This window comes from Abramis brama (assembly GCF_963993115.1).
Source record: "Abramis brama genome assembly, chromosome: 15".
Lineage (NCBI taxonomy): Eukaryota > Metazoa > Chordata > Actinopteri > Cypriniformes > Leuciscidae > Abramis > Abramis brama.
This window is the reverse complement of record NC_139977.1, coordinates 7,104,045-7,128,977: the sequence shown is the minus strand read 5'-3', so window position 1 is coordinate 7,128,977 and position 24,933 is coordinate 7,104,045. Positions and strand designations below refer to the sequence as shown.

Here is a 24,933-nt window from a genome sequence, read left to right as displayed (position 1 = left end):
TATAGAGTGGCAATTATCACAAAATGCAGATTAATGTATTTTGTTTTCCACAAGAGGTCAGCAGAGACACACAATGACTGAATGCGAGATCTATTATGATGTTTTCATTAGAATTGGACTGGAACGATGGTCTTTTCTTTTTTTGTGTGAAATAATGTAAAAAGCATATTTTCAATTAAAATAATACAATTCAAGAATTTAGAGGTAAATAAAATAAAAATCACACATAAATATAAAAGATAATATTTTATCATTATAGACAAGATTTCTGGACAAGAAAAAAAAAAGTGTCCGGGTCATTATGACCCCCGAGGAGATGTTTTGTTACACTCCGTATCTTGTGGTCTAACTGTCTTTTTCTCATTTGTACCAAATCAGGTTCCTTCGTGTCCACATGGGTGAAGTACTACTGCTCCTATCACCGAGAGCCCAAACGCATGACCTTGATGCCGTTCGATCAGAAGTCTGGGGGCAAAATTGTAAGTTGTTCTCTCTCTCTCTCTCACACACACACCCTCACATACAAACTCTCTCGCACCCTTTCACTCAGCAGCATGTGTAACCTTTGGAATGGAGAGTGGATTCTGGCACAGGCCACGTGCTTGTACCCCTGCTGGCACTGACACGACTCTTATCCTGCACAGAAAGCTGTGTATCGCATGGTTGAGCTGGCACTAGTGTCTGCACCTGGCTCTGTGCCCGTCCCACTCTCCACAGCCACACACACACAGGGTCAATAGCACGAATCTCACTCCAGGGACTGCATGCGGCCTGATTACATTCTGACCACTTACAACCAAACTAAACACACAAGCGTGCCGACCGCAAGAGAAAAGCAAACAGAAAACGTGTTTTATTATGATTACAAATTCAATTCAGAATCAAATAGTTTCTTTGTTTGTATGGTTTGTTATTGCAGAATTAAAAAATTGCTTTCGATTCTTGAGTTGGAATTTGAATTGCTGTCACCCACTGGAGTTACAAGTGGAATGGCAGGAAGAGCTATTTACCGAATTGCAATTTTAAACAATTCAACAACAGAGGAATTGCACGAGTCCAACACGTATATTTGCATGATTAATCGTTAAAACATAACGACCTCGTTTCTATCACCCACGTGATCTCATTCCTAAACTATAGCTGTGTTAAAAATAATTAAAATGATCACAGAAGTACTGGGATAAAAGTTTATAGATTGGATATAAACACTGATTTCTACAGCAGAGATCAAAATAGAGTGACTCACCCTCCGAGAAAAATATCTTGACGTGGCGACAAGTGACTGTTAAAAAATTTATTTGTCATTGAATCATTCATTCAAAAGATTCATTAAAAAATGATGATTCATCCAGTAATGAAACAAGTGAAATATTAATGAGTGAGTCATTGAATAATTTTTTCAAATGAATTATTTCGTGCTAACCGTGTTGAGCTATATAACAATGATTCCAAGCAGTTGCTCACTTAATAAAACACATAATATATTAAAGCGTCTTTGGTGTTTCCGAAGAGGGTAATGCGGATATGACATCATTGACCGTAGGCCGTTACACTGGTTACATTTCTCTGGATGTAAATACTGTTAGTACTGTAATACTGAGTTTATGTAAGTACACAAGTCAGCAAAATATATAACATTGTTCTAGTGCTGTTTTTTTCCTTCATGTTTCATTCTATTTTAATTCTAATTTTCTTTAAAATCAAATTTGAATTTGAATCATGTTTGCGGTCTCAGTTCAATACAGCTCAAATTCAGTACACATTACAGAAGCTTGTGTAGCCACTTCACACAAACACCAATTCTAAATAGAATTAAAAGATAGATTTTTTTGTAATTAATGTACATTAAATATTCATTTATATATTCCAGTATTTTTTTCTATTTTTTTTAACCTAATGTTTCACATCTGCGAAACCAGTTGACTGCCTGTCCGCTCATCTTCAACATATTTGGCATGACATTTTAGTGAGCTATATATGGAGAATATTAATGAAAAATTTGTTTTAGAAGAGAAGTCAAATCTGGCAACAACAACAACAACAACAAAAAAAAACATATATTGAACTAAACATGCAATGTGATGAGTTAAAAATATTACTTTACACAGACAAAGGTTGATAAGCAGAGGTTTTACTAAGGTGGTTACTAGGGAGTTGCTAGGGTGTTCTGGGCTGCTTACTGGTCCAAGTCAAGTATTTTCGTAATAAAAACTGTAAGTGTTATCAATTCCAGTAGTGATAGCACACTGCAGCTCAACAAGGCACACAATATGATAATTCATGTTTGCAGCACAAACGGTGTGGTTGAATTATGGACCAAAATGAAATACTTCAGGTTAAGGGTTCAAATACTAATGCTTCCCATAGGAAACATTATTAAATAACCTAGAATATTCCTTAACACATGACTTTATCCCTAATTGTGCACTTAAAGTCTTGCACACTTATTGTAGACTAGACTGCAGAGTGTCCCATTTGTCATTTCTAGTTTCAGATGAGTGTTAACATGAGCTCAGTTTGTTTAGTCTGCAATCGTTACGCTAGCTTTACCTTAACACCTTTTCTGGTATGAGAAGAGAGAAAGAAAACTAGAGAGAAGTCACTCAGTAGAGTGTATTGATAGAAACAATTAGACTGTAAGTGGAGAGGACACTGAAAAAAGAGAATGCCAGCGCTCTGGTAATGAACTCCAGAGGCATGTGTGTAATGTGTTGTTAGTCGGTAAAGGAGTTGTGAAGTGTTGAAATAAAAATAGCCCACTGCATTTGAACACCCATTCCTTGGCCAGACTTTGCAAGAAGATATGGAGTAACCTGACACTTTATCACACATTTATATAATCATTTATGTGATGACAGTGTAGTCTGTAAATATAGAACATCTGGTCACATTTTCCCTTCAGCTGTCCAGGCACACGTAAATATCAGTCAAATAGTGAGAATTTGGTGCCTATATTCAACTTTACGTTTCTCTTTCAGGGAGATGAGGAAATCTTTACGCTCAAATCTTGCACCAGAAGGAAAACAGACTCCATTGAGAAGAGGTTCTGCTTTGACATTGAAGCCATGGACCGGTGAGTTGACGGCCCGCATACCCGCCACCAGATGGCGCTTTAGTCCACATAACAATCCAGCAGGAGTCACACTTCCTGGCTGCTACTCAGGAAAGGGGGTGGAGATTTTAACTAGGTCTGCCAGGCATGAAAAGAGTACACTGCAGATAGCTTCAACCTGTCATAACTGTTGCAGCAACTAGGAATATAGAGGTGAAGTGGCCATCTCATGGGTTGAGGGAAGGAGAGAGCAGGCGATTACTTTATACTTTAGGCCAAAATGTCCTCAGCCCTCCTCAGAATGGTGATGCAATGTTGGACTGTTAGGTAGTAGCCCACACCACGCTTTGCACACTGCAAACATATTTTGATACGTTAGTCTTGTTTCCCAGAAAATAAGTCAGATAATGTCAGATAATAAGATTTATTTCCACAGAATATATATCTTGAATTAAATCAGTTTTTCTTTCCCCACTAAGATTCAAGTATACCTTATTATATTTGCGTTTAAAGGCACTGTATGTAATATTGACAGCTAGCGGTTGAAATGGGTAATGCAGTTCAAATGAAAAATATTTGAGAGAGTTGTTGTTTTCCCCGCCTCCTCCTCAGACTCGACGCTCGCGCAATTGACAATGGAAAGCGACGAGCCTGTATATTTATCTGGATTTTAATGTGTTTTAATATGCCTCTGGTCATAGAGTGGTAACACTTTACAATAAGGTTTCGTTAGTTAACATTAGTTAACTACTTTAGTTAACATTAACTAAGAATGGACTGCACTTCTACAGCATTTAATAATCTTGGTTAATGCTAATTTCAACATTTACTAATACATTATTAAAATTAAAATTTCTATTTTTTTAACATTAGTTAATGCCCTGTGAACTAACATGAACAAACAATGATTATTAACTAACATTAAACATAAAACTGGGTCCAACCCTAGCAAGGTGTACCTAATAAAGTGGCCAGTGAGTGTATGTCTGAATTCACTAGTTTTTCTTACTGTGGCCATTTAGTAAGCAAATAATTTCACACACAGTCTGCACATGAATGTTACAGTAATGCTTTTTCTGTTTATGTTACCTAATGATTCAGCACAGTCAATGTGTCATGATGAACATGATTTCCAGTTCTCCATCTTCTCTTTCCACACTGACTGCTATTCTCAGATGGTGTAAAAAGAAAATGTTATTTCTATAGCAACCGATGTAGCTATCACGGATATTGACAACATTGTTTGGACAAACGGATCAGATTTCAGGATTTGCAAAGAGTATGAGTATGAACAGTCCTTTGACAGTCAAATCAGTGCTTTGATAAATAGCTATAGCTAGATATAACTACGGAAGCGTGTGCGCTCGCATTTCAGGTGTTTGCTGAGGAGCCGAGCACCGGCCGCTCAGCGGTGGTACAGCAACTGTGGCGACGGGACGTAACCTCTCCATTCCCTCCTTCAGGGAATGAGGGTTACATACATAATTGAGACGTTCCCTTTCAGTCACATCTTGGACTCAGCCGTGAAGCCAGTGCTGAGGCGGCCTCATATGAAGCAATCCGAGCGGCTGCAGATGCCATATGCCCCAGGAGCCTCTGAAAAAGTTTCAGTGGGGCCACTGTCATGCTCTTGAGTGAATTCAAGCAGTCCAACACTGACCGAGCACGTTCCTCTGTGAGGTGCGCTGTCTGGTTGACTGAGTCCAACTCCATAACGAGAAAAGAGATCCTCTGCACGGGGGAGAGTTTGCTCTTCTCCCAGTTGACCCGAAGTCCCAACTGGCTGAGGTGACTGAGCACCAGGTCCCTTGCTTGTGAAGGGCCCAATTCAAACCCGACTGAGGGGCAGCTCACAATGGCATGGTAGCACTTCACAGCAGGCTTTTGATTGCCCGGAAAGGCCACCTTGTGAGATGGGAGCATCGAGAAAGCGCACTTTGTTGACATCTCGCACCCCTACAAGGTTTAGCCAGGGAACACTTCTGGACCAAGGCGGACATCGTCCGGCCGAGGGCCTCTGCTGCGACTTTATCACGGTCAGTCATCATGCGCAGTTCCTGCATCAACCGGCGGCTCGACGGCACACGACACGGTGAGGAGTGGGAGGTCCACAGGGATTTTGCCCGGCAGATAAACTCTCGCTGAGATCCTCGATCCTTGACAAGCAGCGGCTTGTCAACAGCAGAGGGGACTCAAGCTTTCCGGAGAAAAAAGAGTCGCGGTCATACGAAAACATGAGCCACCCATAGATGCCTCAGCATGCTTGTGGCAAGGCATGTGAGACAGCGACCGTGGCCGTCAGATAAGGACAGGAACGAATGCATCCAGAAATGCACGGGAGAAATAACATCTTTAAAAAGACGTGTTTGCTCTTTTAGGGAAAAAAGCTCTTTTAGTGCTGAAGCGCGCAGGGGAAACGGCCGCAGAACAGCTTGCAGGAATTAGTGCAGTGTGCAAGGAAAGCTCTTTTAGGGTGTCCATTGAAACAGCAGGAAATGCTCTTGAAGATTGCGACCACCTCTGTAGCGCCATCACACCAACACTGGTAAGCAGAGCTTCTTCCTGACTCGTAGTAAATCACTTGAACAAATGATTGCATCGCAACAACACAAGTGCTCGGCTCCGAAGTGAAAAGCTGAAATGCGAGCACACCCGCTTCCGTATTTATGGGCGCTGCGGACGCAGCTTGCGAATCAAATATCGTATGGCAGTGTGCATTGGTTCGTTTAGTTTACACTCGAAGGTGATTGGGCTCTTAGGCGAGATCCCAATTCGTCAGTCATTCTGACGTAATGTTGAAAAAGACTGACTGAAAGGGAACCACAGACTTTCACATGTGCTGGTCACTCTCTGACTTTTATTTCTGAAGAAATATGGCTGTACCTAGCATACAAGTAAAAGCCAGTGTACTGTGCCGTGTGTTGGAAAACCTCTTAATATTTCAGTATGGCAGCTCCATCAGTAAATCAGTAGCACACACTCACACACCATTAACCCATGTGACAACTGAAGGTTAGGCAATGTCGGGTCAGGCAGAGTGATGGTAATAGAACTGGGCTTTTTAAATGAGTTTGTGGATAGAAGCCACTAGTAGATTTACAATGTGTTAGTGCACTGGTGGTGTGGAAAACAATGACATTTTGTGTATGTGATGTTCATTTTTTTATTGGCTAAGCCAACATATGGGAAGGTGTTTGGATAGTGTTTTTGCGGGTTTGCAATCGGAAAAACCGGAGTATTTTGTAAAATTGCAATGTTTCTTCAACTATGAATGCTTTTGTCCTTGTTAAAAAAAAGTACACTTTAGCATACGTTTACTAAGTTTATTACAGAAATAATATACTTTAAAAGAATATACTTGTGCCTTTTTGACTCTTTTACTGTAAGTAGGACTTAAGTACATATTTTTATGCAATTTAATACTTGTGTTTGAAATATGGATAGTGTACTATCAAATGTACTGACAAGCATTCAAAACTTGTATGTCATGTATTTAAATATATTTGTAATTTCAAAAATTTTAATGATGCAGTTATAATTTAGTACATTAAAATATATTTACTTTAAAAGGTGCAGTAAGTGATTTCTGAGAAACGCTGTTGAAAATTTTAACCAACATTTAAACAAATAATTTTTCCAGTGTTTGCTTGATGTCTGTTCTGTGTGCTCAAAAAATATTGTGTTTGTACTTTGTACATAGTCCTGGCTGTGTAAACAGGAGAAAAAAAACGATCCACGGATCACCAATGTACTCTTGCAAGCAACACAGAGGTTGCTTTGTTTCTGCTCAATATGAGATTAACATTGGTTTTTGCTATGTTTCACAGAACCAAGATATTCTGTTGTATGCAGTCATAGTTGTTGAATCGCAGCTGATTCATCCACACTTGCGCCAGCTGTCTGAAGTGGTTAGTCATTGTCTGTGTTGCATATCGTACAATGAAGGGAGGGGTGTATTTCTTTTAGGTAGGGGTGTTTTTGTTTGGGTGTCGATTTGTGTTTCTCAGAAATCGCTTACTGCACCTTTACCGCTGGCCGCATTGAGTTCCCTTTCAAGGGAACGAGAACTGTGTCGATAAGACACTTTGGGGAACGCCCTTAGCGTAGCGGCTCTGAAGATCGCGCCCTCTATCCAGATTAGCGCATCAGATCCTCCTGTGGTCCCAGGGGAAACTGTTATCTCTCAGAGCAATGCACGTCCCTGGGGACCAGAATCAGTGAGCAGACATCCTGTCGAGGCGCAGGGGCTGAGGCCCGGGGAATGGAGACTTCACACTGAGGTGGTGAAGTCGATATGCGAGAGGATCGGCCCAGTGGAAGTGGATTTGTTTGCGTCTCGAGGGACGTCCCACTGTCCATTGTGGTTTGGATGCAATGGTACAGAAGTGGCCGAGGCTCAGCTGTACGCTTTTCCCCCTGCTCCCGGGAGTTCTGGAGAGGGTCCATCGAGACGGGATCAGCCTACTTCTAGTTGCCCCGTTCTGGCCGGCTCGGGTATGGTTTTCATTATAGCACTCCTGGCAGGCCAGCCTTGGAAGATTCCTCTGAGGAGGGACCTGTTTCCACAGGCCGGGGGCTCAATATTCACCGTCGACCAGACCTGTGGAAACTTTGGGCCTGGCCCCTGAGGGGGCTCAGTACCTAGAGGTTGGCCTGTTGGCTGGAGTGGTTGAGACCATACTCAGTTCCAGAGCTCCTTCCACGAGGAGATTGTACGGCCTAAAGTGGAATGTGTTTCCACTTGGTGTAGAGAGCGTGAGGTGGACCCAGTTAACTGCCTGGTTGGCTTCAGTGCTGGAGCTCCTCCAAGATTGCCTCTCGGCTCGTCTTACCCTGTCCACACTCAAGGTGTACGTGGCTGCCATTGTGGCTTTCCACGCTCTTCTGGGTGGTGGGCCTCTGGGGAGACATCAGCTGGTCGTACGTTTCCTCCGTGGGGCTCAGAGGATGAGACCTGCGTCTCGTACTGGAGTTCCCACATGGGACCTGGCAGTGGTTCTCGAAGGACTGGTCGAGGCCCCCTTCGAACCTCTGGAGTCGGCTGAGGCCAAGAACCTTCCCTCAAGGTAGCTTTTTTATTAGCCTTTACTTCTCTGAGGAGAGTAGGAGATCTTCAGGTGCTCTCTATATCTCATGAGTGCCTGGAATTTTCTCTAGGCGACATTAAGGCTATCTTGCATCCCAGGCCGGGCAATGTGCCTAAGTGCCATTTAATGTGGCACGGCTTACGGTTCTGCAGGCTTTTCATCCTCCACTTCACGTGACGGCAGATGAAGAAAGACTTCATTTACTCTGCCCTGTCAGAGCTCAAGATTTATGTCCAGAGGTCTTCTTCATGGCGGAAGTCAGACCAGTTGCTGGTGTGCTTCGGGTTGCCCAAGAAGGGGCTTCCCGCATCTAAACAGACCATCAGTAACTGGGTCGTTCAGGCTATATCTATGGCCTATCAGGTGCGCAGCTTTCCTTCACCTTTGGCCATGAGGGCTCATTCAACCAGAGGCATGGCGTTCTCTAGAGCCCTCCTTTCAGGGGCCCCAATCCAAGAAGTGTGCGATGCAGCAGGATGGGCCACCCCTCACACTTTCACCAGATTCTATAGCCTGGACATTCGTTCTACACCAGGCACTCTAGTGCTCTCGTCCTAAGTGTGCCTGTGTGCAGCTTCACACTGGGACAGGCAGGGCTCATTGTGGCATAGTGGGTACTCGTTCGCCAAAGTGTCTTATAGTTTGAGTTCCCCCGAAAGGGAATGTCTAAGGGTTACGACTGTAACTCTTGTTCCCTGAGAAAGGGAACGAGAACTGCGTCCCTCCGCCACGCCTTCCCCTGCCTGGGAGCGACTTGCTTCATCGCAGAAGCTAACTCTGTTGTGTGCCGGCGTCCTTTTGTAGCTTCTGTGTATGCCGTCACACGTTACGTCATGACGCAACACCAATCAAGATTGGCTTAGTTTCATTCATGCTTCAGAGCCGCTACACTAAGGGCGTTCCCCAAAGTGTCTTATCGACGCAGTTCTCGTTCCCTTTCTCAGGGATACAAGGGTTACAGTCGTAACCCGAGACGTTCTCTTTCGCACTTGAACGGACAAAAACACACAAAAGAATGCCAAAATACCCGCTTTGTTGAGTGTCCTCATAAGCACAGTCTTAAATTAGTTAAATAAAGTCTTAAATGATCGTAAAGAGTTGTCAGGTCCGCGTCATGTGCGGCAGGTCTTAAAGTGACAGCAGCCTAATAAACCTGCTGCTATGATGTCTGTCATTTATGTAAATCAAAGAACAAAAGACAAAGAGAAAATCATTCACTGCTCTTGACTGAATAACTTTTGTAGCTTTAATAAGGCTTAATCTATTTTTAAATGATAATTTATGCAGTGAAGACTGTGTTTGATAACTCTATATTATTATTCTACATTTGAAGATTAACTGTGAAATTATTACAATATAGATATATACTAAAAAATGTATTGTTAGGTGTGATTAATCGCTATTACAGAAAAATGTGCAATTAATTAGTACACTTTTTTTAGCGCATGCATCAGAGGTGTGTGTGTGTGTGTGTGCATGTAGACTGTACCCCTGTGACAAAATATCCGGAATATTTGTCCTTGTGGGGAAATTCTTTGGTCCCCAAATTGGCTTAAAAATCATACTAAATTCAGAAATGTTTAGGGATAAGGGATAGAATATACAGTTTGTACAATATAAAAATCATTATGTCAATGGAAAGTCCCCATAAAACATTAAAACCCAACGTGTGTGTGTGTGTGTGTGTGCCCCTGTGCATGCCTACGTGTGGACATGTGTGCATGTTTCAGGCCTGGCGTGATCACCATGCAGGCGCTGTCAGAAGAAGACCGCAGACTCTGGATGGAAGCCATGGACGGAAGAGAACCGGTACTTTATCTGAAAGATCATAAATTTGTTTCGCTTTCAAATCTGATAGGCTTCATCTTAAGAGACTTTCACATGCTTGGCACTGCTGTGCATCAGATAAAGTGAATTCTCGTTTTAAATGCATATTCATGAGACTCATTGCGCCTCATAAATATGCATGTTAAGGCCTTTAGCCTGTGTTCTTTTTTTGATCTGAATTCCCATACATTGGTTTAGTTAAACATTTGCTTCATAATTGAATCTGAAATGTATTGTAGGATGTTTTAGGCTCTGTCTTATAATCTAGTGAGCTGCCTTGCTTGTCTGCTGCCTACAATACTACATATTTTTAAGGACAGCATGCTAACTTGATTAGAGCCAGAATCAGTGACTGATGAAACACTCTTTAGGCAACATCTCAAATAGTGCTTATCACATAAAAAATAAATAACGCACAGGACAAAAACCTTCGACAGTTGATTTTGATAGTTAGCTGTTAGCATGCTGCTTAGCTAATCAGCATACAAATTCACAAATATTTGGTAAAATAGATAACCATTTTAATTATTATCAAATATTATTTGGTTTTGAATTAATTATACATTTATAATCCATTTTTCAGTTGTCCGCCATGCCTATCAAGGCAGCTCACTAGGCTTTGAAACAGATAACGTGCTAGCATGCTGAATGACTCTTTCAGTATGGTGAAGCCTGATTTCAAAAGCTCTAAGCAAAGAGATTATACATGTAAAATAGTGCAAATGAGGCGTCTGCATTGTGTGCTATGACCGCTCGACTGGTAAAACAAAATTGTACTTGCTAAGTAGGAGATGATTATTTTGTGTTAACTGCCACAATCATAACCACAATGTCTTCTCACAGGTGTACACCCTCAATCGGGATAGCCAGAATGAAGCCAGTAAGTATGGCACCAGTTCATTCATCTCAATTTGAAAAGAATCACAGAATTGCACACTCTTATCATGTCATTTTCATGAACATTTGTATGTTTTATATTACTGTTTGTTTTACCATGAACTTGTTCTGATGTTTTCTTTGTCCCAATGTACTTTCTATTCAAGTGGCCCAATTAGATGTCATCGGCTTCAACATTGTCACAAAATTCATCTATGCCGTAGAAACCAGAGGTACACCTCATATTGTTTTGTTTTTTTTTGTTCAGAAATAAAGGTCAGATGGTGACCAGCACATGATTAAAGCTACGTCCGAAATCACATACTCTCTTGAGTAGGTACTTATTGTGAATAAGTAATTACTTCACGACCGCTAAAAAAGTATGTTCTATATACAGTACGATTGAGTGTAGTATGTACCATGATGTCATTATCATGTGACCTACCAGCGTCAGTTACGTCGCGTCACTGCCATTCATAAATCCTCTCCCGTGGCCTCATGGGATAGTATAGTGTCCTTCGTATACACACTTCAGGATCTCACTGGAAGTAGTAGGTCATCCGGGGACTTTTCGCCTACTCTTTTATGAGTACTGTGAATTCGGACTTACTAAGGTATGCGATTTCAGATGCAGCCTATGTCTGACAACCTTTGGTTTCCTATGACAGGTATCGATGAACAGGGACTTTACAGGATCGTTGGCGTCAACTCCAGAGTGCAGAAACTACTCGGCCTGGCCATGGGTGAGAATCAGCGTCCTGCGGCTGGTCATTTTGCTTTAGTGAATTTAGGAGATTAAAATTAAATGAATTTCAGCCATAAATGTCACCTATACAATTTCTCAGCCTTAAAATTGTTTCAAGTAACATATTAGAGCCTTTTCACACATACAGTCTTTACTGTTAAATTAACATGAAGAGATTATATGGAAACAGGATCTTTTCATAAAAAACGGTAAATCAGTTCTGGCAATTGTCTGGTATGAGAAGTTGTATCATAAACCAAAATGCTCTGTTGGAGCTGTTTACAGTAAGATGTAAACATGCGCTAGACAGACGTCTGACCATCTCGAGACCCTGCCTTCTTGTCCATTCATGAGCTCTGCGAGCAAACATGACGCTCTCTAAAGACACGTTCTCAGCAAGATCTTCCAGCAATGCCAAGAGTGCCTCAAAACAAGCTCAAAACCAATACAATCTTTATGAAGACATTACAGATGTCTGATTAGCCTACTGTACATATGCATATCTGCGTCTATATCCAGATACCTATATATATATATATATACATATTTTACTGGTTAACATTGCTATTTTTAATGTTTTAAAAAAAAAGTCTCTTCTGCTAATCAAGCCTGCATTTATGTGATAAAAAACAAAAAACAAAACAGAAAAAAAACAACAATAATATAGTGAAAAATGATTACAATTTAAAATAATGGTTTTCTATTTTAACATGTTTTAAAATATCATTTATTTCTGTGATGCAAAGCTGAATTTTTCATCAGCCATTACTCCAGTCTTCAGTGTCACATGATCCTTCAGAAATCATTCTAATATGCTGGTTTTATACTTAGTTATTATCAGTGTTGGAAACATTGCTGCTTAATATTTTTTTATAACCTGTGATACTTTTTTAAGGATTCTTTGATGAATAATAATAAAAAAAGAACAGCATTTATTTAAAATAGAAATCTTTTGTAACAAAATACACTACCATTTCAAAAGTTTAGGGTCAGTAATTTCTTTTCTTTCTTTTTTGAAAGACATTAATAATTTTATTCAGCAAGGATGTGTTCAATTGATAAAAAGTGATAGTAAAGATTTATATTGTTAGAAACAAATTTGTTCATACACATGCTTAGTGAATGAGAGCGAATGTTGTCAAATTAGACAGTGAAACTAAATAGATACCATTGACCATGGTGTCTATTGGTACCATGGTATTGCAACGCTCACTTGTAGTTTTTAGACAGCTGTGTTTAATTGTAATGTGAGGGGTCTAGTTGTCACGTTGCGTCATTGATTTACACTGTAAACTGCTCGTTGATTATAATGGAATGTATCTAGGTTTGCCACATTCCTCTCTTGCAGTGCAGACAGAGTTATTGATTACAGTGTGTCATGCATTGCTCTTGTGCAGACAGATATGTTGACTACAACAACGATGATCTTTTTTTGTGGAGTTGGATCGTTTGCATGGTAGACATTTTCTTTTCTCAGTTCATCTTGTCAAATCAAATGAAAATTAGGATAATTTAAATCCTAACCAAGGTCAATACCTTGACCTTGTTCTTTGCTACCATGGCGAAATCCATGTTCAAGTCCCTCTCATATTACAGTATTCTTACTGTACTTTCAAAGCACATCTGCCTCATTTGTGTATAAAGCTTCACTCTGGTTGGTAATTCCGTACTAATGTTGAGCAGAGGTAACCATAAGATACTGTAATCCCTCCTCTAGACCCCAAAACCTGTGCAGATGTGGAGCTGGACAGCACAGAATGGGAGATCAAGACCATCACCAGTGCAATAAAGCACTACCTCAGGTACCAACCGTCCCACTCACACATGACCATGACTGTTATAACAGTCAATGCAACACCTCGCTTTGACTAGCCCCTGCAGTATTTCAAAAGTTAGCTTGACCGCTAAAGCAAGCATCATTTCTACAAATCCTTCATTTATATACACCTTTATTTATATGGCGCTTTATCCAATACAGATTGTTTCAAAGCAGCTTTACAGTGATAATAGGAAATTAATGTACAGCAGCTCTAGAAGAAAGTCAATGTCCAGTTTAAGTACGTTTTTGATTGATTCATTTCTGTTGTAAATATTATTAGTTATTAACTTAGTTTACACGACAGAGTTTTCAACGGAAAACAAAAAACTTTTAATGCGTCCTGGCCGTTCATTTACACGGCAACGCCGTTTTGGTGGCCTGAGAACGCAATCTTTGAAATATGTTTTTTGAAAGCGATCCTGTTATCATCTCTGTGTAAACTTCAAAAACGTGAATCTGTGAAAACGGTTCCGGCATTCACATGCGTATCAAGTGTTTAGTCTATACCAAGACAGCAACATAGTGTCGTCCCAGATCCGGCCCACATCTGGTACGCGTTGAATCCACATGTACCAGATGTGGCCCGGATCTGGGCCCGGATGTTGCTGTCTGGGTAGGCATGCGCGTTTGAATGCGTATGTGCGCGGGCGTATCATCGCCAATTACTTGTCTGGCATTCATAATACAGCGTTTTTAGTCGTTTTCCGCAGATCCGTGATAATGGGAATCATTTTGCTAACGTTTTCATCTGTTTAGAGGAATACAGCTTTTTGTCGAGAAAAAAAAAAAGAAAAAACTCAGAACAAGTACATCTAGCATAAATGAATACATTATTAGCTTACTGTGTGATTTGTATGTACATTTCTGAAATACTTAACTTGGACACAGTAGCATCTGATAACACATCACTCTAAATTGACATGCATTTTCTGTAAAGTTGCTTTGAAACAATATGTATTGTGAAAAGCGCTATACAAATACATGTGAATTGAATTAAACTGAATCTGCAAGTACACTACAAGTTTTCAACACACACTTTTTCACAATCACAGGGAACCCATTTGTTCAACCACCCACAACATGCTAGCACTGTGGCATCAGGTTTTGCACGGGCAATTACCACTCACATTTGTGTTAGAAAATGTAAAAAAAATAAATAGTCATTAATGTTGTAAGCATAAGATGTTTTCTAACAAACCGTCTGACCATTCATATTATTCAACAGCATTGCTAATACACTACAAATTAGCCTCCAGTCTAAAAGTAAAACCTCTCGGAAGTTAGTGAATAAGTAGTATACAACTTTAAAACCGGTCAAGGAAGACCTTCATGACTTCTTTCTGGACGCCATGATTCCTTTTGTCTTCGAGTCTTTGAGTCTATTTGTCTGTTTGGTCTGTTATCTAATCTTCTGTCTTCTTCTCTCGATCAGGATGCTGCCGGGCCCTCTCATGACATACCAGTACCAGAGGAACTTCATCAAAGCAGCCAGTGAGTCTCTCTCCATCTGTCTGGTTATTTCCACTGATCTAATTTGATTGTCTGATACTATTTGACTACAGTTTGACCGTTTAAAGAGTAGGAGTGCTCAAGCTAGTAAGACTCGGTCCAAAGCAGGAAACCAGAGTGCAAAAAAATGAAAATGGATTCACAGCGTGGCGGCTGTTGTCTGAGACCTCAGGGGATGTTGTCCCTCCTCCAGATCTTCTTTTTGTAGACCATCAACTTTCATTTTCACACTGCAAAAAAGAACTTAGACTTTAGCTTTAAGCACAAACTTTTACATTTTGTTGGATTTTTGATTTATTTTCTTGATCAGTATTTTGTGTCTGAGATAATCAGACTTGTTTTCAGACATTATATTCTTTTCTTAAGCAAGTTTATTCTTAAAAAAATACATACTTTTTTTATAATATAATATAACACATTTATAATAAATATTTGTATACTGTTTTATAAATAAATAAAGCTGTGGCTAATTTCCTATAAAGCAATGAAGGTTGAAATATACAGAAATATATTAATGCACAATATATTTCCCCCCTTGTCAGCCTCTTTTATACCTCTCTCTCACTTTATATTTTTACTGGGGATTATTAGTATACCATGGCAGCCAGACTATATTTTATATGATATATATTATATCATACACTAATATTTGAGTGATCTTCAGTCAGAAATGTCCCACTTCAGCTTTAAGCACCGATTTCATTCAATTTGATATTTGCTTAAAACAACAGTTTGCTAAAATTATCCCAATTACTTTGTAAAAGATTAAAATGGTTAATTAATTTCAAGCATTTTTGTAAGTACTGCGGGAAAATGATTATAAATATATTAAATATTAAAGTATATATTCTAAGAAAATCATTTTTAATGTAATTTTGCAAGTAAATGTATCTAGCTTTAAGGACGTTTGAATATTTTGTTCAGGAAAACAAGAAAAAAGCGAGAAAAAAAAACTGATTAACAAGATGATTTTTTGACCCCATTGTATCTCATGCTATCTTCATTTGATCTCGGTTTGCTCTCTGTCATTGTTTCCGTTTTTGTTTCTGTTTGTCTGTCTTTCTCTCTGCTTTCTTTCCCACCCTTTCAGGGTGACGTTAGGCCCTTGTCCTCATATGAACTGGGCTTTTTCAGAGTGCTCCACTCCTCCCTTTCTGCCTTTCAGATTCTCTCTTTTTTCCACCCCTCCCCTCGTTCATTCCTGTCTATGCAAGCCGTTTATGTGATAAAGAGCAAGGTACCATCTGGAGTTTGCCCCTCATCAGAGAGAGAGATGGGAATATGGGAGTGAGAGACGTTGTGAATGTGTGTGTAACTGGAGAAGACTAAATCAAGAGAGACGAGAAAGTGTGAAAATGTTTGTGTACAGTCTAGTGGTTCAGTTTCTGTTCAACACAATGAAATACATGTCTGGTCTGGTTATGTGCTATCTTTATATAACTGGGACTTGCAGTTTAATATTTGCAGGAGATAATTTGCTTTATCTGTATTTTGTGTGTAAAAAAAGTTTGCTAAAATGATTCAAATAAATTCTTAGAATATTAACTAATTAAAATCATAATAATTATAGATGTTTTTTTAATGCTTTATTTCCAACAAATAGCAGTACACGGGTAACTTTTATATTACATCAGAACATATCACATGCTTAACAATACAATATAAATAAATAAAAAAAAGAAAGAAAAGGGGGAAAAAAGAACAAAATAATTATAGATATACGGTATTAAATATTAAAATGTACAAGTTCTGAAAAAACTTTAATAATTGCTTTTTTCTACTATTTAATCAATAAATAAAGCAGGCATTGTTTGTTCAAATCCAGGTCCATTTTTTTTAACGCAATGAATGTGAGGCTACAGAGATATAATAATCCACAATATATTTTTCTACCTTGTTATGTCATCTATTATACTCTTGTTACTGGGGATTATTAGGATATCAAGGCAGCCGGTTAGATTACTCTAATATTTCAGTGACCTTTAAGAGCCGCTTCTGGTGGCTTATCCTTGCCCTTAAACACTGCTGCAGCCGTCACGTGCACTAGGTGGCACAGTTTCTGTGCTTTTACATCTAGACAGACACAAACACACACACACACACACAGGAGCATTAATATCATTTTAATTGGAATAATGTGTCTGTGTTGGTGCAGACTGTGTCAGTGGGGAACGGGATCTTTTATCCGTTTACAACAGCAGCAACAGATGCAGATTTTCAGCCCTGAAGTCTGTCAGTGAATGTTGAAATATACATCGAGACTTCCACGGCCGAAGCCAAAGAGACTGGACTCTAGTTAAATACAACAGTACAACGCCTACAGTTCATGCGGAACAAAAGGAAATGTGCTTGTTTTCCTTTGCAACCCCTCACTCTCTCGCTTTCTCTTTTATCCGTCTTCCTAGAACTGGACAATCCCGAGGCGAGGGTGGCAGAGATCCACTCCATAGTGCACCGTCTCCCAGAGAAGAACCGCCAGATGCTGGAACTTCTCATGAAACACTTGGCCAAGTGAGTTTTGGGGTTGACGCCCCTTTTTATACGGTGTTACAAATCCAACAGAGCCAAAGACCTTAGAGGATTGCCATTGTAAAAACCTCAAGCATGCTGACGACAATAAAGGCCTCAACTTCCCCTTTGTGTTTGTCCAGCAAAAGAGCGGCTTGTTTTCCTCCACCTGTCCTTTCCTCAGTCTCCTTCCCTCCTGTACCCGGCTCCGTTTTCTTTTGTGCGAGTCTAATTTGACACCCTGACTGCCGAGCTCTGCAGAGCCGTTTCTCACTGAAGCTGGCAGATTTTGACAGAAAACTTCTAAGCGAAAATCCTTTTTAAAAGATCGGACAGATTCATAATCCGTAACGATTTTGGGATGTGGAATTTGAATATACCCAATTTATTTATTTGCATAACCTTTATTCGCTGGAATCGCTGGCATTGAATGCTGTCCTCGTCGGCTGGAAATTATCTTAAATCTCTGTCTGTTTAATATAATAAATAAATTATAATAAATCTCTTCACCTGAGAATACCAGTGAACACAATGGCCATGTGCATAGGATTCATTTGGATTTTTTTTTTATTTTTAGCTTGGTTTCTGTTTACACTAAATCATCATTTACAGACTTTTGAGTTTGCTCATCAAATTCACACACACACACACACTCAGTTTCGCTATCTTTGTGGGGACTCTCCATAGGCGTAATGGTTTTTATACTGTACAAACTATCTTCTATCCCTTTACACTATCACTACCCCTAAACCTACCCATCACACACAACTTTCTGCATTTTTACATTTTCAAAAAAAACACAATTTAGTATGTTTATTAATACATTTTCCTTGTCGGGACCGCTGGCTGATCCCCACAATGTAGGTGATCTTAGGTTTTACTATCCTTGTGGTGACATTTGGTACAATGTAATATAAACCTGTGTACACACACACACACAGACACACACACACACACTCACTCACTCACTCACTCACTCACTCACTCACTCACTCACTCACTCACACACACTACAGCTGTTTGATTGATTTGTACAATCAATAGAAAAACCAAGCAAAACACCCATATTACTTTACCAAACAATTTCAAATTTAGTAATAATTGTGTAACTACAAGGGTGGTAAAAGGGGCAAAATTATACTATTTTAAAATGTTGTTATTTTATTTTTAGGTCCTCTATTCCCAGTCTGTCTGAAATGCGCTAATGTCTACAAAACCCTTATTTCTGAAAATAATCTTACTCTGTGTGTGTGTGTGTGTGTGTGTGTGTGTGTGTGTGTGTGTGTGTGTGTGTGTGTGTGTTTTAGGATTTCAGTTATAGTAAATTTATTACATGAATTTGATGTTAAGGAATGCATAATATATTACAGCAAGTTTTAAAAAGACAGCAACATTTACTCATGTGATGTTTTTTAGAATGAAAATTATCCCATTATAAGAATAAAAGAGCACATTTTTAGTAAATACTTTTTTCTTATTCTTTAAATGACATCATGAAATTATTTTTTTAATCAAATTTTATGTTATTTCCATAATTCATTTTTGTTGATTTTGTTTAGTTAATGCAGCCCTATATTTGTTACACTGTAAATAAAGCTAAATATAGAGAAAAGCACTAAACTATAATAAGGAATAAATGACTGAATGAGAAATGTTACTCTCTCACCAGAGTGGCCAGTCACCACCAGCAGAATCTGATGACGGTCGCTAACCTCGGCGTAGTGTTCGGCCCTACACTTCTGAGGCCTCAGGAAGAGACCGTCGCAGCGATCATGGACATCAAGTTCCAGAACATTGTGGTAGAAATCCTGATCGAGAACCATGAACGGGTATGTTTTTTATTCCCAGCTGACAATTTTGAGTTCCCAGAACGTTCTGGAAACGTTAGATAGAACTAACGTTCTCTGTTGGTTAGCCAGGAAAGTTTTCTTCACGTAAATATAACGTTCCCCTGACCTTCCCAGTAAGTTCTCAGAACGTTCCCAGTAGGTTTTCCTAACCTCTATACTCTGATATCATTTACCCTGCTGTACGTCAGTAATCATCCAGCACTGCTGTGTCCCATGATGTAGTATAAGCGGCATAGGATGGATGGATGGACATCAATAATCAGTATAGCCTACGACTGTCTTGTTTTGATCTATTGTTTAACCAATAGGAATAATCCAAGCACATAAATCATTATATGGAGGATTAAATTTGACCATTAAAATGTAAGATTTCATAGAACTTGTATGTACCACAATAATCCAGATTTTAAGTTTCTTCAGCACCAAATAACAACTTCAACACAATAGGGTTTTTAAAATATGAAATTTATTCACAGACATTCAAAATGAATAAACTGTTATTTATGGAAGCTTGTTTCCACCACAGAATAAAACATTTTAAAAGATAATTGCGACTTTTTATCTCACAATTGCGAATTTACATCTTGCAATTCTGACTTTATTTCTCGGAATTGCATTATATTAAGTCGCAATTGTGTGTTATAAAGTCAGAATTGTGAGATATAAAGTCAGAATTGCGTGAAATACAATTTCTGTCAATTTTGACTTAACACGCAATTGCGAGTTTATATTTTGCAATCCTGACATCTTTTCTCAGAGTTGTGAGTTATAAACTAAATTCTAAAAAAAAACAAAAAAAACTCAGGACTAAAGGACTTTTTTCCTCAGAATTGCGAATAATCTCCCAATTGCATGTTATAAAGTCAAAATTGCGATATATAAACATGTATTTCTGAGAAAAAAAAGTCAGAATTGCGAGTTTAAATCTCACAATTCTGACTTTATAACACGCAATTGCGACATTATATCACGCAATTCTAAGGTAAAAAGTCAGAATTGCAAGATATAAACTCGCAATTGTGAGAAAAAAAAGTCTGAATTGTGAGATAAAAAGTCGCAATTACCTTTTTTATTTTTTTTATTCTGAGGTGGAAACAAGCTTCCATAATTGTTTTACTTCAAATATGTAATAATTCCTGTCTTGTGTTTCCCTCGTCTTGTGTGGACTTTAGTTATTTCCTGTTCTGTGTCATGTTTTGTAGTCCTTTGTAGTTTTTCTAGTTTATTAGTATCCCCAGGTGTTTCTAATTAGCCACACCCCCTTGTTATCTTGTTTAGCTTGTTGGTCCCTGTGTATTTATAGCCCTTGTGTTTCACTTGTTACTTTGTCAGTTGTTGTACATGTAAGGGTTGCTTCTAGTCTTGTCATTCTCGTGGTTTTGTTTCTTTATCCCTGAAGTTCTTTATTATTTGTTCTATGTGTTATTTCATTAAAAACCTTGCGTTTAGATCCACGCTTCCGCCTGCTTTCTCCGGCACATTACAAAATAGGATAACATTACATAATTTCTTACCACTGGATTGAACAGTTTAGCTGGACATACTCAGTATATATAATTTTCTCTTCGATTAGACGTGTCAAATCTCTCTGAAATCTCTATTTACTCTCGTATGTATGTATATATGTTAATTATCAGTAATTATTCAATAAAGAGACCGATAAACATGTTAGTCACTCAGTCAGTAAAATGAAAGGACCGTTAATTTTTTAATTACTCAAGTTGGCACGGCTTTCCGAGAAAGACAAACGGCTTAATATTTTTAGCTATGAAATTGGATTTATCTGAGCATTATAATGCGTTTGACTGATCTAATTTCTACTCTTTATTAAAAGCTGTATTGAACTAATTTCATTTCATGTAATTCTGCAAAATATAGTTTATGGTTATGAAAAATTACACATTTCTGCATTAGAATAATCTCTGTATTGGTCATCTCACAAGTTTACATAGTTATGAAAATAAAACGTATAAATAACCTGCAAGGAACCTTCCTGCTACGTTCTGGGAGTTACAAAAAAACATAACCTACAGAGAACGTTCCTAGAACGTTATTTGGTTCCAAAAACCCCCAAATGGGAACGTTGGGGGAACGTTCTGTGTTTACTGGGTTGCTTGTAAGATATGGTTGCTAGCTGACCAGAATAGCCAGTCATACACTATAAAACTTGGGTTAAGCATGTTTCTTTCTTCTGAACCTTTGGTGATGATCTCCACAGCTAATGATTTAAATGGCTCATTAGATTGTTTTTATCAATCTGTCACCGTATTCACCATAAAGGTGCTCACACCAAAGTATGAAAGAAGGATGTAATTCTTTTATTAAAGGAGGCGACACTGATTCAGCAGCGAGACCCTTTTTAAGGGACACACTCAGACCATGTTTGCTGGAACAGGTAACTTCAAAGCCAACAGGAGCTTAAGGGTAAATCAGCTTAGAGTAGTTGCCATGGCAACATGCAAATCGGCTCATGGCTGATTCCTCAAGCTGACCTCACAGTCACATGACATAGAGCCACTCCCCCCTGCCTGAAGGGGTGAAGTGGCCTGGGTAAGTTTTAAGATCAAGGCTGTCACCACGTCCTGTGCATTTAACCTTCCCATGTCTCGTTTTTGTTCCCATGTCTTTTTGTTACTCTGTGAATGACGTTAGCCTGTGATGAATCCTTCAAGCATTGTTGGCTACCTATCCTATATCTGTCAGCATATATACACAGTTATGTACTGCAGGAAATAAACAGTAAACTGACTGTAACGTAAACCTGATACTCAAAAAGCTTTTCATTTACAAACACGTAATAGACTCTTTGCATAAAAACTTGTGACCTTCATTCATTTTGTGTCTCAAGAGAAAGGGATTTTTTCTCAGCATTCTTAATAGCATAGTTCACCAAACAAATTATATTTTGGCATCTTTTACTCAATCTTATGTTGTTCCACAGTCATTTGACCCCCTCATATGAAATTTTACAGAATGCCCACTGTTCTTTTTCCTTGTATGCATTCACTGAGGCCAGAATAAAATGTAAAATCCCTCTGTCTATTTTCTTAATGCATTTTTTTGGTTCATTTGTTCGATAAAAAAACATATTTAGTTATTTAGTGTGCTTAAAGGGATAGTTCACGCTAACACCATATCCTTACCAGACGCAATGCCGTGACACGTGATAAAAAGAGTTTTTGTCCCAACTAGCCGCGATGTCGACACGAGATGATTCTATTTTAGAAACGGTTTCTATTTTTCTGTGACGTTGCGGCTAAAACAACAACGAGGAGGTGTAAAGCCGCATTTCCACCGTAATTACCCGGAACAATTTGTCTGGGAAAATTTTTGTCCCCCAGACCTGTTGCTGTCTGCGTTTCCATCGCGGTCTAAAGTACTGTGAAGATTGACGTAGGACTGCTCGCTACTTTACAGTTCCCGCTGGATTTCTTCCTCTGAATTTAAGCTTAATAAAGCCTGAACCTCGTCGTCGTCCCATCGGTCATATTTTTTAAACTCCATTGTTGATTCGAATAGCAAACAACTCTTACTGCATGTACCGCAACTGACTTCTAAAACCACCCCGGAAAGTTCCTGAACTTTGAAAAAGTAGTACCTCGTGAGCAGGGACTTTCTGAGGGGGAAATTTTAACCAGAACTTCATTTAGACCCTTGTTCCTGTGGTCGAAACACACCGAAGTTCCACCCCAAAGTCCCTAGTGTCTGGGGAAAGTTCCTGCGGTGGAAATGCTGCTTAAGGTGAGAGGTTTTGGAGAGGATAGAGAAAGAGTAATATTGAGAGGGAGAGGAACAGTGGAAGAGGTAGAAAGAGATGAGGGGAATAGATGGTATAGGAAGATGAGATGGAGCAAGAAGAGTTAAGGATGTAGGAAGAGGGAGAAGAGATGGTAGAGTGGAAGGCAATGGTTTTAGTAGAAGGAGCAAGAGAAGAACATATAAGAAGACCTGGACAGAGGAGAAGGGGAGAGCAAGGTGTAAGAGGAGGGAGGAGAGGTAGAAGGATAGGATACAGACAGGTTTCAGATGAAATCAGAGCCAACCTAATTGACCATGATATAAATTATGGTCTTTCCTTGAGGGAAGCTGGACAAAGAGTTCAGCCCAATATAAACATTGTGCCACAGTCAATGTCCCTGGTCAGCAAGTGCTTCAGTCCACTGATGTTGTGGCACACAACACTGTCTTTGGGCCGCACAACACAGAAAGGCTTCTAAGGTTTCTAACTGTGAGTTCACACCGCCGCCGACCAGCGAGGGCGTGGCACGTCTTGGACGGTGAGAGCGGCAAGGAGAGTTGAAGTCAGGTCAACTTTATGGTAATGAGCTATGACGCGGTTCGGCGGCAACCAATCGGAAAGTAGAAGTCCTCCGCCTGAGAGGATTCCAGAGAGAGCAGTCAAGTAAACTTTGTTTCCGACCACATTAGTTCCCAAGCAAAATGGAGAAGAGGTTGATCATGTGAATTTGATAAGAAGATGTGCAACGCTATTTATAGGCAACATTTTCATGCTAGAACGCTTGTTTTTCAGCGGGAATGCAATTAATTTGCTCAAATCAACACCGACCAATTGCATTAAGGTTACACTTCAACCTGGACAGTTATTGTAACGTAGGCTGCACACAAATTAATGTTAATTAAAGACCAAGACATGTAAACGTCTCCTATAAACGTTGAGATTAGACTAGCACTTAACCGTGAGCACAAAAGCCACATTACACACATGGCTTTAAATTGGTTTATTTTGTTAGAAGACATGTAACTATAATTGTTGAGTTCTTTCCAGCGATAATTTTTTCCCTTTCACATTTAAAAGATTACATGAGGTTAACTTATAACCTACTTGTGGTCAGTCTGCACAAATTTGCTTCAACATGCTTGTTTGCTTTGCGGCCCCTTTAAATAAAGTTTGCAAAACCAAGCATTCGATCTACGTGAGAGCGTCCAGGAATCTTTCTTTGGCATGGTTGGCAGGGCGGCGAACGCAAATTTTGACGTGCTCGCCGGCGGCGGTGTGAACACAGAGTAAGGCTTTTTTGAAATACAATGAAATACACTTTCCGCAGTGTGATCAGGAACAAATTGAGCGAAATTGTGTCGTTGTTTGGGACAATTTCCAATTTCACCATTTAGCACTGGTGCAAGAGTGGTTTGAGCATCACACACATGTCAGGATGGTGTTCCTTCCAGCATATTCTCCTCTTGGAGATGGAAAGTATGTGTTTGCAACCCTTAAGCCAAGTTAGTCTTCTTCAAGTGATGGAAGAGCCCTTTGGAGAAGTTGAGGCACAAGGATGGATCCAGCATTCACAGCTTTTTTTTCCCACGATGCATGACTGGTGAAAATATATGCTGTGATGTTGATGAAACTCTTTGACCAGATGTAAATGAGAGGCAAGATCTATAAAGTTCATTGATTCAATTATTGCAGTGCATTTATTTATTTACTTATTTTTTGGGGCGAAAGCTCATTGTTATACAACTAAACTCGTCATTAAAGAAATTTGAAGAACACGATTAAAGAACGCGAAAAACATTTAGTTTCCAGGAGAAAATAGCGTTACAGTCCAGCTTAAGTAAGTTCAGTGATGTTTCATTTTTGTTTTAAAAAAGTTATTAATTTAGTTAGTTTATATATATATAGCCGCTCTGGAGTAAAC

At 39.3% G+C, this 24,933-nt stretch overlaps 1 protein-coding gene across 11 annotated transcripts in view; it reads left to right on the top strand.

Annotated features, from left to right (window-relative positions):
• Window positions 1-24,933, top strand: part of LOC311097905 (rho GTPase-activating protein 26-like) — a 103,729-nt gene that overhangs the window by 52,249 nt on the left and 26,547 nt on the right. For all 11 annotated transcript variants that reach the window (XM_084137893.1, XM_084137901.1, XM_084137896.1 and 8 more), the window contains exons 9-18: window positions 379-479; window positions 2,979-3,073; window positions 9,870-9,948; window positions 10,810-10,846; window positions 11,010-11,075; window positions 11,511-11,585; window positions 13,305-13,389; window positions 14,839-14,897; window positions 17,321-17,426; window positions 19,093-19,252. In XM_084137893.1, coding sequence (XP_083994019.1) covers window positions 379-479; window positions 2,979-3,073; window positions 9,870-9,948; window positions 10,810-10,846; window positions 11,010-11,075; window positions 11,511-11,585; window positions 13,305-13,389; window positions 14,839-14,897; window positions 17,321-17,426; window positions 19,093-19,252 — 863 coding nt within the window. The remainder of the gene's footprint in view (window positions 1-378; window positions 480-2,978; window positions 3,074-9,869; window positions 9,949-10,809; window positions 10,847-11,009; window positions 11,076-11,510; window positions 11,586-13,304; window positions 13,390-14,838; window positions 14,898-17,320; window positions 17,427-19,092; window positions 19,253-24,933) is intronic.